General features: G+C 43.8%; 1 protein-coding gene across 1 annotated transcript in view; it reads left to right on the forward strand.

The window, feature by feature from the left end:
* The window catches only part of slit2 (slit homolog 2 (Drosophila)), an 85,828-nt gene that overhangs the window by 64,957 nt on the left and 4,194 nt on the right, over nt 1-16,677 (forward strand). The window contains exons 17-34 of the mRNA XM_054604299.1: nt 1,485-1,635; nt 1,750-1,824; nt 1,937-2,080; nt 2,331-2,474; nt 2,571-2,737; nt 2,864-2,996; nt 4,224-4,292; nt 4,573-4,644; nt 5,955-6,026; nt 6,124-6,195; nt 7,686-7,849; nt 8,995-9,119; nt 9,218-9,315; nt 11,149-11,288; nt 14,088-14,181; nt 14,833-14,970; nt 15,749-15,989; nt 16,463-16,593. Coding sequence (XP_054460274.1) covers nt 1,485-1,635; nt 1,750-1,824; nt 1,937-2,080; nt 2,331-2,474; nt 2,571-2,737; nt 2,864-2,996; nt 4,224-4,292; nt 4,573-4,644; nt 5,955-6,026; nt 6,124-6,195; nt 7,686-7,849; nt 8,995-9,119; nt 9,218-9,315; nt 11,149-11,288; nt 14,088-14,181; nt 14,833-14,970; nt 15,749-15,989; nt 16,463-16,593 — 2,230 coding nt within the window. The remainder of the gene's footprint in view (nt 1-1,484; nt 1,636-1,749; nt 1,825-1,936; nt 2,081-2,330; nt 2,475-2,570; nt 2,738-2,863; nt 2,997-4,223; nt 4,293-4,572; nt 4,645-5,954; nt 6,027-6,123; nt 6,196-7,685; nt 7,850-8,994; nt 9,120-9,217; nt 9,316-11,148; nt 11,289-14,087; nt 14,182-14,832; nt 14,971-15,748; nt 15,990-16,462; nt 16,594-16,677) is intronic.

Raw genomic sequence — 16,677 nt, forward strand, 5'->3', positions numbered from 1 at the left:
GTGTGTGTGTGTGTGTGTGTGTGTGTGTGTGTGTGTGTGTGTGTGTGTGTGTGTGTGTGTGTGTGTCTAGAAGTCGGGGCTTCTCTTGCTTTCAGTGCTGCTGTAACTCTCCTCCCACTCCTCTGTAGCTGCCGCTCTGTTCCTGCTCTCCTGTGTTGTGTCTGAGTTTAGACGTCTTTAGATGTTCCAGTCTACTTCCCGGCTTCTTCTCGACTCCCCACCCTCTTCTTCTCCTCCTTTATTACTGCTCCTCTCTTCTCTTCATTCAAGCTGTTTCCTTCTTATCCTCTCCTCTCCTCTCTTTCCCATCCTTCCTGTCTTCTGCAATCCCTTTCCTCTCCTTCTCACCCTCTCCTTACTTCTCATCCTCATCTTAATCTTCATCCTAGTCCTCTCCCTTCTCCTTCACCTTCTCCTCTTTCTCTCCTCCTCATCCCAATTCTCTCTGCCTTCTCTGCCCTTCTCATTTTCAACTCTCCCTCTCCCCTCTCTCTTCTCCATCATCTTCTCTCTGTCTCCTCATCTCATCTTCTCCTCCTTTCTCTCCCTACTTCTCACCCTTTTCTCTCCTCTTCTTTCTCACTCTGTTCTTCTTTTTTCTCTCTTTCTCATCCTCTTCTCTTAGCTCATGTTCATCTTAATCCTCATCCTCTCCTTCTCGTTTCCCCCTCTCAGCTCTCTCTGTCTCCTCTTCTCTCCTCTCCTCTCCTCTCCTACTTTCCTTGTCCTCCACCTCAGCCTCTCATCCCTTTACCGCCAATCTCCTCCTCTCTCCTACTCCACTCTGTCCTTCCCGCCTCCCCCGCCCCCTTGTTCCAGCGGAGGAGCAGTCAGTAAGCAGGTTGTTCCTTTGTGCTTGATCTAACCATGTGGCTGCCAGGTTCCTAAAGTGGAACATGGTTCTGTCAAGCACCATGGAACGGCCCTGCCAAACCCTACAGCATGTCCAAGACGCAAGAGACAGCAATCTCCTGTCACCCCTGTGTGTGTGTGTGTGTGTGTGTGTGTGTGTGTGTGTGTGTGTGTGTGTGTGTGTGTGTGTGTGTGTGTGTGTGTGTGTGTGTGTGTGTGTGTGTGTGTGAGCATGTTTCTACTAGGATCTAAATCTTGATGCTGTGGTTTCTAACACTAACAGTTGCTTTGCAGTCTGGCAGGACTGAAAACCTCCCATGTGTTTGTGTGGCTGAGTGTGTTCCTGTAAACTTCTCTAGACAGTCTGTGTATGTTGTGAGCTTGGCTCCTTTTAGGCCTTGTGACACAGATGCAGTAATGCACACGGGGAATATCCATATGATCATACGATCATACGTTTGGTTCAATTTGGCAATCATTGTTCTGAACAAAAGCAGCGTATACCAAAATTCCTCCATCGTATGGCCACCTTCACCCCGGATGCCCGCTTTGTTTCCGTTGGCACCGCTAGCAAAAGCTGGGGGGGGGTTTCCAACTCTGGCGGTGACGTTTTTGCTTGTGATCGCGACCAGGTACGGAGGACTACCGCAGTAAGCTAGGAGGGGACTGCTTCGCAGACTTGGCCTGCCCCGAGAAGTGCCGCTGCGAGGGCACCACGGTCGACTGCTCCAACCAGAAGCTCACCAAGATACCAGACCACGTCCCCCAGTACACCGCCGAGCTGTGAGTCCCTCTGTGCTTTTCTGCTACAAAAGCGTGTGGCATTGATCTCCTCTTACTCCTCCTCATCCATCTCTGTCTTTGTCCCTGACCATCTCTTCTCCTCATGGTTCCTAGGCGCCTGAACAACAATGAATTCACCGTGCTGGAGGCGACGGGGATCTTCAAAAAGTTGCCTCAGCTGAGAAAGATGTGAGTCAGACACGGAGAAAAAAAGACTGAACTTGTGGAGTCAGACGGAGAAAGGCTATGATTGCACGAGATGAATCGATGAGATTTCTTCCCTTTTTTCTCGTTTCCGCAGTAACCTGAGCAACAACCGCATTGCCGACATAGAGGAGGGGACGTTTGAAGGAGCCTCGGGGGTCAATGAGTTGATTCTCACATCCAACAGGCTGGAGAACGTACACCACCGCATGCTGAAGGGACTCAGCGGCCTGCGCACACTGTGGGTACACACACGCATTTACTCAAATGCATATTCAGACGCATTATCATATCTTATATGCGTGTGATATTCAAATTACAATCTCACATACTGTGAAAGAGTCAACACAAGCATTTAAAACATGTGGGCGGGCATAATTTACAGGTTGATATTATCATGATGTAATGGTGTTTTTTCTGTAAATGATACGCAGTATATTTAATATTTTGCGGCTGTTTGTTTGTGTGTGTGTGTGTGTGTGTGTGAGCAGTATGCTGAGGAGCAACCGTATCAGCTGTGTGAGCAACAGCAGCTTCGTGGGGTTGAGCTCCGTGCGTCTCCTGTCGCTCTACGACAACCAGATCACCTCCATGAACCCCGGAGCCTTCGACACGCTGCACTCCCTGTCCACGCTGTGAGTAGACACACACACACACACACACACATCCGGACACATTACTGATGCAAATGTAACAAAACAAAAAAATAATCACCTCTCTTTGCTCTCCAGAAACCTTCTGGCCAATCCCTTCAACTGTAACTGTCACCTGGCTTGGCTCGGCGATTGGCTGAGGAGGAAACGCATCGTCACCGGCAACCCTCGCTGCCAGAGTCCGTATTTCTTGAAGGAGATCCCCATCCAAGACGTAGCTGTCCAAGACTTTGCCTGTGAAGATGGTGAGGCGGAGCAGATTTACACTTTTGCCCAGGGCGCTTATGCAACATCTGCAGCACTGATGAAATTGTGTTTTTTTATTTTTCAACACCACGTTTCTATCCTCCCATCCACCCGTTGCTTGTCAGGTAACGATGACAACAGCTGCTCTCCAGTGCTAAGGTGTCCGGCTGAGTGTTCCTGTCTGGACACCGTGGTGCGCTGCAGCAACAAGGGCCTCACCACACTGCCCAAAGGACTCCCCAAAGAGACCACCGAACTGTAAGCGAGAGGCCAGCACCGCATCTGGTGTATTCCAACCGCTTTAACTGATGGTCCCACATTATACAACAATGCCCCGCTGAGCCAAAACACTTGGATCTCCATAACATCAGCTTTAATCAAAAACAAGTCTGTTTTCAGCTTTGAGACAATACAAAAAATGGTTTAAACATTTTTTTGTAGCTTGAGAATTATGAGCGTTTTCTAAACACATAAGCACAAACGTTTATTGTTCAGTCATTTGGATTTCTTTTATTTTTAATTACCACATTTTGAGATGCATGTTTGTTTATTTTCAACAGTGATGATTTGCATTCATGTAGATAATACAGCACCAAGTGGATCATAAAGTAATCCACATTTTATCAAGGATTTCTAGAGTGTTTTAAATGACATCACTTGTCTGTCTAATGCAACAGATGAGCCTCTAATTAAACAAACGTAAGAGTCGGCTACAAGTACCCCCACATTCATTTTTGTGAGTGTTAATCACATACATCTCCCACTGTCTTTCTGTTGGGAAGAACTCTATCCATGGTGTTCGATAAATTAGTTAAGCTACAATAGTCAGGGGTGAATATTTCCCCCTAGCCTGGTGAAGACAGCCAGTCCACCAGCTGTCCCGTCAAGCACCCGAGGAGCTGCGAGGCTGACGGGACAGCTGGCTCCGAGGACAGCGAGAGCCGCAACGGAGGTCAGAGCTGGTGTGGGGTCGCAGAGTTAAGTCGAGTTAAGACCAAAAAAAGTTTACACGCACTCGCTTCCATTGTAGCTTCAAAGTCGTCGGCCTGAGAAAACCTCAAACTCGATACACCTTCCATTTGAAATCTTATTTTTTTCCTTAATTTACGCTGACATGCGACACATTAACGTTAAAGAGACACTTACTGTCACCTGTGGGGAACGTGCTTCCTCCAGTATTAACAACAACTTAATTGTCACACTAATCACATAGCGGAGTACATATAATCGCAGTCGTACATGCATGTGTGATAGAGAGAGGGGAGGTCATACTGCATTAGGATGCCTGCTGGGACATTAAACTCCAGTGTTTATAATAGCTGCAGCAGTAATGACACTGCTGTAGATGAGGAATCTCCCACATGGCTAAATAACTTCATTTCCTCTCTCTCTCTCTTTTCCCAATCTTCCTTTACATCTTCCATATTTCTCTCTCGTTCCCAAACCTCCTCTTTCTCTCTGTTTGTCTCTCTGTTTGTCTCTCAGGTATCTGGACGGTAACCACTTCACTCAGGTCCCTGCCGAGCTCTCCAATTACAAACACTTAACGCTCATGTAAGTCCCACTCACGCCACCTCATTCCAAAAAAGAGTTTCCCTCAGTGAAACACACTTCTAATGGTGACGGTGATTCTGCTTTTTAGAGACCAGGACTAACTGACTGTATTTGTACCAAAGCTCTGTGTTGTATCACTATTGATGTGAATCATTTTTGGCCCACATATGGGCATGACACTGTACTGCACATGGTTTGTGTTTTGGTGTGTGCGCTCATTTGTTTACGCCTGAGTTGACAGTGCTGCCTGTGTTTCATGTATCTGCTGTTTCCTTTTCAGTGATTTGAGTAACAACCAGATCAGCACGTTGTCCAACCACAGCCTCAGTAACATGTCCGAGCTGCTTACTCTGTGAGTCTGGCTTTACATCAGTCCCTGTGTGTGTGTGTGTGTGTGTGTGTGTGTGTGTGTGTGTGTGTGTGTGTGTGTGTGTGTGTGTGTGTGTGTGTGTGTGTGTGCGTGTGTGTGTGTGTGTGTAGTTCACACATATTCAGGGAGATGCCCTTGGCAAAAGGAAAGCAGAAATCTATTTTGGAGCACAGTTTTTGTGGAGTTCTCATATAGTGACCCATGAGACCTTTTGAGTGAGATTTGTTTTTTTTCACAGCACTGAAATATAGCCACAAATGTATTTATTTATTAAAGATGAAACCACAAAGTGACTGAGTGTGCAGTCATAAGCAGTTAAATATCGTCACCACTGCCAAAAATACTAGAAGATGCTGACCTTACACAACCCACTGTAAAAAAAAGAAAAGACAAATTATTAATAATTAATAAAGCAAAATAATATAAAGAACATGTCATATAGTGGAAGATAGACCAGTTTAGGTCAGTTAGGAAACAGTACATCTTCTCATAAACTGTATAGATGGATGTAGCCCCCTCATTGGTTTATGAACTGCCGTTTTGAATCCTTGAGTTCGTCTTATTGCAACCCGGAGTAATGAGAGGGTTGGACCAATACAATCGACAACTATTTTAAACGGTTAAAATTTGAAAACAAAAACACGAACATCTCTCAGACCCAACGTCGCAGTGGTAGCCACCTGTCAATCACAAGGTAGCCCCGCCCTAAAGGATACCCTGTTTTATGGTCTATTTGTGGCTATAACTGGAGCATCATTTACTAAATGAACATCATGCTGTGTTGAAGAAGACTTGAAACTAGAGATTGAGACCATAAACTCATGTTAACAATGTAACAAAGAAGTAGGGTCATTTTCTCATAGACTTAGGTTTAAAGCACTTACACATTCCCTCCACTTTTCAGACCCCGAGGTTGCCGCCTGCGTCAAATGTACAATAATATGTTTTTTTTTCTTAACTTAAAAGTTTCTTAAAGGTAGTGTATCAATGTGTTACTGTAGATAAAAATGCACATAAAAGTCTGATAAACGGGGGGTAAAAATCTCCACTGTGAGTGTAAGATGTTTGCATTTGTGCTGTTAAGATGTGTGTCTGATTATATGTGTGTGTGTTTCTGACTGGAAGGAAGCGTTTATGCTAAAAAAGTGTGTTAAATTGCGTGTGTGTTTGCACTATTGCTTTGCTCAGTGGTACGTAGTTATAAACAAGATTGTGCTCTGTTGCATTTGAAGCTTCATTGAGACAAAGTCTGCATTTGTCTCCATGCCAACATGTTTATTCTGCGTCTGTAGAATCCTGAGCTACAACCGCCTGCGGTGCATCCCAGTGAGGGCTTTCGATGGACTCAAGTCCCTCCGTCTGCTGTGAGTATCCATCCAGACTTTTAACATCCAGACTCTTTTCCACATTTCTGTGACCCTTTTTTCTCTCTCCTCCTCTTTATCTCGCCCCCTTTCTTAGGTCTCTCCACGGCAACGACATATCACTGATACCAGAGGGAGCCTTCAAAGACCTGTCATCGCTCTCCCATCTGTGAGTAACGTAAAAACACACACACACACACACACACACACACACACACACACACACACACACACACACGTCTTTCTCTTGGACTGAAGGGTCTACCTTTTTACCCTTATAGAATTGCAAAATAAGGGGAAAGACATTACCATGACAAAGGGAGCCTTTTCCTTCGTCCGAGAGGAAAGCATCTCTTCAGTGAGGCTTCTCTGTGAACGGGTCAGGCTGCTGAAAGTAACCGAGCAACAAACCCACCTACAGCTATTTCCTTTCTCCTGCTCTCCCCTTCGTGCTATTGCTATTTGCTGCTATTGAAATGAAAGGCTTGTGTACGTATGCCGGGATTCTAGAGTCCCTTCCTTCTCCGAGCAACAACAGAAGAACTGGATTTGTGTTTATTTCTTGTCTAAATAATGGATTTAGAGGGCAATCTGCAGCGGGGAGCACTTCAATGCACTAATTAAGAAAACAGACAAATGGACTTCAGACACTAGATAACTATAACTTTGCTCTCTCCTCACTTTACTGATGTTTATGAAGCACTCTGTAGAGATGATGCTAACAACTTTTTAGTGGCCTGAATGCCCAATCTCGCGAGGATCAGCACCATGGATAGCTCTTGTGACAGGCTGCTGCTATTTCCTAGTTATGTCTCCACTGCTGACCTCTAGTAGAATCTGATCTCTACCCACAACAAAAATGCAAGCCTGGGTATGGCTTCCTTCCTCTTTAACCACTATAACAGTCAGGTCAGATCAGATTTTTTTAGGGAGCAATGATGATTCTGCATGGAGCAGTAGTCCCCCACAGAAACACACATGGACGTAGATCATGTCTAACTGTACATGTATAACTTACCATAAATGTTTGCAGATTGACTGATAAAAGCACTATTTACATATTATGGGATTATTCAAAGAAGGCCTATTCGCTTTTAAATGCTTTAGAAACTGGAGGTCTTAAAAATCTTCATTTGAGTAAATATTTTGCAGCCAAATCAAAGAGTCTACAGGATATTAAACCTTTGTTTTTTGATAATGCTTTTATTACTTGACTTGTTAGGTACAGGGCTTGTACAAAAGCAATGAAGAAGTCCATGAATATGAGATATGATTTATATAACGATAGATAATTACAATCCCTACTCGGCATTGTGGAGGTTAGATTATGCTCGGATCTCTCGCTACGGCTCCAAAGTATTAGTTACTTAAAAAATAAAATAAAAAACTGAAGAGCAGGAAAAAAACTTCATGGGAAGTGTTTTTAAGTTTGAGATATACCACCGCCAGCACTGCTACCACCATGAGATACATGATCACAATAATCTCCACTACAGCCTCAGTTATTTACAGAGATTTAGAGATATAGCACAGCGTCATTTGAGTCTGAAAAGCTTTTCGTCATGCTACCACGACTGAACAATGTTCTCCCTCTTCCACTCTCTCTCTGTCTCTCTCTCTCTCTCTCTCTCTCACTCTCTGTTTCTCTTTGGCTGGCAGGGCGCTGGGGGCCAACCCACTGCACTGCGACTGCCACATGCAGTGGCTGTCAGACTGGGTGAAGAGCGGCTACAAGGAGCCCGGCATCGCCCGCTGCGCTGGGCCCGGCGACATGACCGACAAACTGCTGCTCACCACGCCCTCCAAGAAGTTCACCTGCACAGGTAAAACACACGCTGCCGCACACACACGCCAGCAGATAAATACACACTTTTATGGCCAGTGTAAAGATGCACTTTAGTCGAAGACCAAAAGCAAGAGCATGCGCACACATATATATATATACTGTCCGGACAAGCAGACTACTAGTATGCATCAAATACACATATTGATGAGGACTCCCAGAGGAGACCACAAGTTGCCTTTTACAAATCTCAGAAACCCAATATTTGTATTTTTGTAAACATTTATGACGGTTCATTTTTAGTTTTTACAGCATATTATAAGCCGACATCAGTGATGTTTTCACTGGTCTGCATCTAAACGTTAGTATTTAAATTCATATAAATACTCTAAGATCCCAAAATGTGCTTGTGAGCATGATTGTGGCTGTTACTCATCATACTGCAAAGTACCTTTAAACCTCATTACATAACATTAACTCTGAACATATGACTGAAACCTAATCTTTAACCTAATCTAACTGACTGCACTGTAGACGTCCCGGGGCCTTGTGGTTTCCTGGTGCCAGGTAAAGTAGCCTATCACATCCCAGTACCACCTCCTCTCCTTCAGTCTGTCCTTCCCCCCCGAGCTCCTCCAGAGACAGTTCTCCTCGTCCTTTTGAGCCCCATCCGAACCGAACCGCTCTGCTTCCCGTTCAGCCCTCGTGTCCTGACCGCGATGTGCGTCCCAGCTGTTACAGTTCGATGTCCTGTCGTGGAATGTGGAAATACGCGTGTGTCCCCTGTACATGTCATGGCCCTGCAAAACAATTCTAATATTGTGTTTATCACATCTAGACATTTTTTATTAACCGTCTTGTGCACAAGCCTTTATGTGCTTTGAATATATTACATTTAATGTAGTTTGGTTTTTTTCTTCTTTACTTACAAATCAGCATATTTTTCTCATAAACAGGCATAGAACATAATCACTATTTTAAAATGTCAATGTGAAATAATTATTCCTGCAGCACAAAAAGTTGCTTGGTTTTATGCAGGTCCCTGATGATGTACAGCTGTGTGTATGTCTCCCTATGTATTCTGACTCGTCTTACTCCCCCAAATGCAGAACATAATATAAAGCTACTCTTCTCTTTGGTGTGTGTGTGTGTGTGTGTGTGTGTGTGTGTGTTTGCTTCACACAGGTCCAGTAGATGTGAGTATCCAGGCGAAGTGCGATCCCTGCCTGTCCAACCCCTGCAAGAACGACGGCACCTGCTCCAACGACCCCGTGCACTACTACCGCTGCACCTGCCCCTTCGGGTTCAAGGTACACGCGCCAAAAACGCCAAAATTGTTGTGATTCACTTGCAAATATTTTCTTTGAAAGCGCTCAATGTGTGCGTGTGTTTGTGTTTGCGCGTGCAGGGACCGAACTGCGAGGAGCCCATCCATGCCTGTATTGGCAACCCGTGCCAGAATGGCGGCACTTGCCACCTGAAGGAAGGAGAAGGGAGCAACTTTTGGTGAGATTATTATTATCAATTATTTAAATGGTTATTTTTGTTGACTATCCCTATATGGGCTATGTTACAGAGGCTTACTATATCAGATTACTTGCCTCGAGGTGTTCTGCTAAACTAAATGAAAACTGTGTTATGTCTTCTTTGAGTCTTTGAGGGAGGTTTCTGAAGTCTGAAAAATAACCCTGATGTGGAATCATGTCCGTGACCTCTGGTCCGGTTACCTCTGGCTGTTACATCGGTGTCTGACCTTACTTTTCTTAAATCCGTCTCCCGCAACTTAATGGAAGTGTGAATCAAAATTGCCGTAGTGCCCCTTTTTTAACCCTTAAAATGCCAGCAGGGCAGCTCTCTGTATTATATCACATTCTACACATGAAATAAATACAACAATTAAACAAGTTATTGAAACGTTAAAGCTCCCCTTATGTTTTCGTTTTGTCCAATGCGTTGTGAAACTTTAAGTTCATAAGTACTTTCTGGTAAGGTAGAGCCAGGAGGGAGCTCACCTGCATTCCTTCTTCCTTCTAAACAACTGATTAGCCGATAAGGAACAGGAAGTGATCATTAATGTGTCTGCAGCATCCTCAGATCTTAGCAATGAAGTTGGTGAGTAAAATGTCATCACAACTGACCAAAATGACAAAAAAGGAAAAATCCAGGCCATAAAAAAACATTCCTTTACGTTTACCTAAAAATACAGAGCTTCTTTAAAAGCTCAGAGATGCATCAGACATCAGTTACCTGATGCTCGATATCAATAAACCACTGAACCACCACATGTTATCTGTGGACCATCAAAAGATAAAAACATTTTATATTTTTTTTTTGTGATAAACTTTTTATTGTTCTTTTGCTCCAGATAAAAATAAAAACCACAGCAATACAAAACAAAAAGCAAACCATAGTGGCAATTCCTTGATTTGATCTGCCATCAACAGTTGAAACCTGATATATCTGTTAAATATTGTGCTCTTGCAAATGCACCTGGAGGTTTCGGACATCAAACCAGCATCTGTTTGAGAATACGTCTATTCCAACGTGTTCATTTAAACGAGGAGGTTAAGATGTTTAGGTGATACAGTAACAGGAGGGGTAGCTGACGCCCCACTGCACCACCCACACACACAATTAGACAGACCCACGATCACGCCTCCTTCTGTCTCTCTCTTTCCTCGCCCTCTCTCTCTTGTCTCTGTTACTCTGTCACATCAGTCTTCTTCTCCCTTGTCTGCGTTTCCATCTTTGCACCGCTGGAGGGGGTGGAATACTTATTGTGAAGAGCTGTATTTGACTACATAATGAGATATTAATCCACCCAAGTGTGTGCCGCATAAGAGCTCTTTATTATGACACATATTATACCACTCTGTGTGTGTGTGTGTGTGTGTGTGTGTGTGTGTGTGTGTGTGTGTGTGTGTGTGTGTGTGTGTGTGTGTGTGTGTGTGTGTGTGTGTGTGTGTGTGTGTGTGTTCGCAGTAATAAACCTGAGTAGTAGTTACAGAGTTGAGGCACGCTTACGTTAACAGAATAATGACTCTCTACTGGGGATATGTAGATGGAGCTGACGCTGCTGTAATGAGTGTGTGTGTGTGTGTGTGTGTGTGTGTGTGTGTGTGTGTGTGTGTGTGTGTGTGCGTGTGTGTGTGTGTGCTGTGTGTGTGTGTGTGTGTGCGTGTGTGTGTGTGTGTATGTGTGTCATCCAGAGGTCCCAAAGATTTAATTTGACTACGTTCTGTGTGTACGACATGTGTTCCTCCTTTGATACCTCGCTAACGGGGTGTGTGTGTGTGTGTGTGTGTGTGTGTGTGTGTGTGTGTGTGTGTGTGATCTCAGGTGTGTGTGTCCAGAGGGCTTTGAGGGCGACTCGTGCGAGATCAACTTTGATGACTGTGAGGACAACGACTGCGAGAACAACTCCACCTGCGTCGACGGGATCAACAACTACACGTGCATGTGCTCCCCAGAATACACAGGTAACGCCCCCCCGTTCTGCAATCCCAGTTCAAATTTGTAATGGTCAAGATTGTATGGACATGACCTCCATCACTTTTGACTTCGATATTACACATGTGTTGGTTTACCAGAATACACAGCGAGATTTTTCACTACCATTAGAAGACTTACACATTGCGTGAACATTGCACAACAGAGCCAGAGAGTCCATTTTATTTATAGTTCTTTTTAATTTAATTTATTTCGATTTTTTTTCCCCATATTCCAACTGCAATGTCTGAATATTCTTAAGAATTAAAAGGATGTACTTGCATTATTAAGTTATTATATTATCATTATATATCGGTGGCACAAAATGGTCTTAAAATGAAAGTATTATAGTTTTTATAGCAATTATTTCTGGGACCCAATATCATCCAACAAAAGAAGTTATTGAGGCCTAGAGGTAGCCACTAGTTTTTAACTATCTTAACCACAATACCTATGAGCCATGGCCGCTGTTGCCATGAAAAAGAAGCCAGAATCAGAAATCATTTGTCTGTATGAATTGATTTGACCTGCAGGTTTTGTTGCCTCAAAAATTGCCTCAAACGCCTCCAAAAAGAAGTTTTGCCTCTGTGATTTCATGAATCTGGCCAAAATACACCTTGGGAGTCGTAGTTTTCATGTACACACAAGCTTGTACCTTTTTGTCAAAGAATCAGATTTTCTTACATGGTTCCATGCCGATTTAAGCTGTTGAAGTGTTCCATTATCTATGAGAAAAATAAATGTCCCTTTTACTTCTGAAACTTCTCAAAATATTAAACTGCAGACAAATCATATTTCTAACAAACACTGATCTGTTGCTACTTGTTTGTCTGCTTTTGCACTGTGCTGATCATCTCTGACTGCTAACCTTTGTGGCGGTGTTCTCTCTCTCTGTCTTCTGTGTCTCACTGTCCTGTGTCTGTTTACCCGTCTCACTCTCTCTCACTCTGCTTTCTATCATCTGTCGTCTGTGTTTTTGTGTGTGTGTGTGTGTGGTTTCAGCTGCTACCAATGAGGTGGAGAGAGGTTAGTCTGTTCTTCTCTCTGTCCTTCCTGTCCTTCACTCCTTCCTTCCATCCTTTCCTTCCTTCCCTTCCTTCCCTCATTTCCTGCGCTTTATCCACACTCCCCAGAAACGTTCCTCTCCAGAGCCACAGATTCAACACACTGTTATGCTGTCATGTTCTATGTTAGCAGTGCATGTCCTTGATGTTCAAACGGTTCGTAATTCACCCCCTCAGATATCTGGGGTTGTTCTGCTTGCTGCTTGATGCAAACGTGTTATTACTGTTACCAAAGGTAAACAATGTGTCATAACATTTTGACAATAAAAGTGAAGGATGGTGATATTCTATGATTTAGTAATTGTCAAAAATTCCCATGAAAAGAATGATGTGTACTTTCCATTTCCCCTGCCTATTTGGCAACTATTAATTCCAGTAGAATACATACATCTTGAAAGGCGTATCACAAATAGTCACACTGATTTTGAAGTGACCAAATTTTGGACTGAGGAGGACTGATGTAGAGATGCTGGTGGTGGCAGCAACCTGTCAATCACTGCAAGCCAGCCCTAAAGCAAACTCTGCTTTATGGTCTATTCGACTCTAAATGGACCTTCATTTACTAAATGAACATCATGCCGTATTGAAGAAGACTTGAAACTAGAGATTGAGTCCAAAATGTTGACAGTGTTTCCTAAGGTAATGAATCAAGTAAGAAGTAGGGTCATTTTCTCATAGACTTCTATACAATCAGACGTTTTGCAACCAGAGGAGTCGCCCCCTGATGGCCATTAGAGAGAATACAAATGCGATTTTGCATTGGTTGTCACTCCAGAACTGGCGGGGAATATTAAGTCCCTCTGGCAGCAGGACCGTGTCACTCTGAAGTATCTGCAGCATGCAACTTAAATATCAAACTCACAGTTTCAAAAATGTTCTTTAAGCCAACACAGCTTCTTTTTAATGAGCTAGTCTCACACAGAAATACGATTAAAACATCTGCTTGAAATAAAATCTGCTCTGTCTCGCCACACTTTGCATTTTTTACAGAAACTTTAACTTGTCGGATGACAAACAAGCAGTTGTAGTGTTTTAGATCCAACTCACGGGTTCCATTAATGGTACTCTTTATTAAAGCCATTTACAGATGCAATCCAAAGCTAATAGACTGGGACAAGAAGACACCACTGTTTAATTATAATGAGGACTCCCATTTAAAAACAAGCCAATACAAATGCTTCTACATAAGTGAGGCTGCACTGTTACTACTGAAGCTCCGAACGCTCCAAACGTGCATCCCCCCCTGTTTCACTCGCGTTCCCATCGATCCCCGGGCGATCATGTAATTATTCCCAGAGTGGACTTTGTGCTGTCAGGAGTATCGGTTTATTCCCCGACGCCTCATCAGCGATTCGCTCGGAGTCTCAGGAACGTCTGGAGGCACGCGGGGGATAGTATCAGGAATATGACACTCCCAGAGATGAGATCATTTATCAGACCGCTGTGTTGGTCAGAGAGTCATCCATCATTAGGGTACACGCCCATGCAACACACACACACACACACACATGCACACACACACACACACACACACACACACACACACACACACACACACACACACACACACACACACACAGTTTTTGGCCTGCAGTTCTGCATGTACACACAGTAATGCTCAATCATACAAAGATGCACAAATATAAACAAATATATAGGGGATTTATATATTAATTTCACTCATTATTTGTTGTGTTGTGTGTGTGTGTGTGTTTGTATTCCCAGGAGAGCTTTGTGAAGAGAAACTGGATTTCTGCGCTCCAGAGCTGAACCCATGTCAGCACGACTCAAAGTGCATTTTGACCCCTAAGGGATACAAGTGAGTGAACTACACACACACACACACACACACACACACACACACACACACACACACACACGTATGCAGAGTTGGTGGAGTTAGCAGTGTTTATTGTTTTTCTCCCACAGGTTTTAAGTACTGACATTTCTCAGGCTAAAATAAGTTGCTGCCTATTTCTCGGTTGCTGCTTTATCCCCTGCAGAGAAAAGCAGCGTGTGTGTGTGTGTGTGTGTGTGTGTGTGTGTGTGTGTGTGTGTGTGTGTGTGTGTGTGTTTGTGGAGGGGAGGTGTTGGGTGTGTGATTTGGGCTCCCTCGTAAGGTGTCCTGTAAAGATTTTATCTGAACCTAGCAAGAGTTTTGCTCCCTTGCAATGTGTGCTGGGGTCAGTGTAGTGGGTCTGTGCCTGTGTGTGTGTGTGTGTGTGTGTGTGTGTGTGTGTGTGTGTGTGTGTGTGGTGTGTGTGTGTGTGTGTGTGTGTGTGTGTGTGTGTGTGTGTGTAGCTCCCGGTGGCTGTCCTACATGTGTATGTGTATTCTTGTGATATTACTATGTCTTTGTACATTATCCAGGTTGTCTGTATGTTTAACCAAGAACACTGCTGCTCAATCTGAGGATTAAAGTCCAGCATCAACATGCATGTGTGTGTGTGTGTGTGTGTGTTCATCGCAGGTGCGAGTGCACTCCAGGCTACGTGGGTGAGCACTGCGATCTGGACTATGACGACTGTGAAGAGAACAAGTGTCAGAACGGAGGCCAGTGCATCGACGCGGTCAATGGATACACCTGCGTCTGTCCAGAGGGATACAGGTGAGGAGCTCATGCAGCAGGAGCTCACACAGACCGGTGATATCAGTGTTTATAGTAGTATTTGTGCAGTGCATGTACATGTTTGCATTGTTGACTTTATCTTCCATTCCTTTTAAACAGTTCAAACTAATTCTTACATTGTTTTTAATGTGGCAAAGTCTTTTTTTCTTTTTGATAAAAAAACAACATGTAAAACATGTAACATATCATGTCATGTGTATTTATTTTCAGTGTGTGGTGTAGAAGTGGCTCCCCCTTGTGTTCACTATCAGTTATATCTATCTATCTATCTATCTATGCTATCTATCTATCTATCTATCTATCTATCTATCTATCTATCTATCTATCTATCTATCTATCTATCCGTCTATCTATCTATCTATCTATCTATCTATCTAGCTCTTTTTTAATTCTCAAATCTCCAATTTGGAGGTTTGGAAGACAGGAAGATTAGATAAACCTTAATCGCCGCTAAAGTACAGATAAAAAGGAATTTACAGAAATAAGTAATTGAAGGAATGTATATATTAAAAATGAACTTAAATTTAACAAATAGAAAACTATACATGGGCACATACAGACAAATACTGCAGGTAAAGTGACTGTGGTGTGGTTGATAGCAGCAGTGTACACCTGACTAATGATATGATTATGAAGAACATTCCTAGTACATTAGTAGTTCTTTGGAACTCACAACTTGATGTACCACCATCATACGTAAAGTACACAATTTCAGGCACACTTGTATTCAATGTCTGTGCGTGTGTGTGTGTTGCAGTGGGTTGTTCTGCGAGTTCTCTCCCCCGATGGTCCTCCCTCGCACCAGCCCATGTGACAACCATGAGTGCCTGAACGGGGCACAGTGCGTTGTCATGGGAACGGACCCGCGCTGCCAGTGCCTCCATGGCTACGAGGGCGAGCGCTGCGAGACACTAGTCAGCGTCAACTTCGTCAACCGCGAGTCCTACCTGCAACTCCCCTCAAGTCTCCTCTCGCCGGAGACCAACATCAGCCTGCAGGTGAGAGCTTCATACCCAGTTTGATCATTCAGGTGATCATTCTCGCCGCTCTCATGGCGACGTTTTCAGACGCAGCAAGAAGCTGTTCTCTGTGGAAAATGCTCTTAAAAAGAACACTGCGCACTTCTTGCAAAGGACCTGACGACAGAGAGACGCAGTTAGTGACTAGCTGGTGAACATCGTTGATGTTTGGCAGCTGAACACCTACATTCTCTGAGGAGTTTGTAGAAAACTAGACACGGTTTGGGCCTCTTATGTATTCGCGTATATCCGGTTTACAGATCTAACGCAAACCATCAGTTTCGCTGGTTGAATGTCTTTTAGAGACCCAAATGTATGCTAATAGGCACAAACTGGGCTGGTAGAGACCAAAAACAGAGCTAAAAGAGAGTACATATTGGACTTCTTTACTCAGGCTATGAGACTTTTTATTTCTTTTGGTCATTAAGACGTATATACCGCTGCGTTTTCAGATTGCCACAGACGAGGACAGTGGCGTGTTGCTGTACAAAGGGGACAACGATCACATCGCCATGGAGCTGTACAGGGGACGCCTCAGGGTCAGCTACGAAACCGGATCTTACCCTCCCTCTGCTATATACAGGTACATGCACATACAAGCAGAAACGTCCAGCTCACATTCACATGATGGATGATACAGACGTTCTCTCTCTCTCTCTCTCTCTCT

The sequence above is a fragment of the Anoplopoma fimbria genome, chromosome 9, assembly GCF_027596085.1.
Source record: "Anoplopoma fimbria isolate UVic2021 breed Golden Eagle Sablefish chromosome 9, Afim_UVic_2022, whole genome shotgun sequence".
In the NCBI taxonomy this organism is placed as follows: Eukaryota; Metazoa; Chordata; class Actinopteri; order Perciformes; family Anoplopomatidae; genus Anoplopoma; species Anoplopoma fimbria.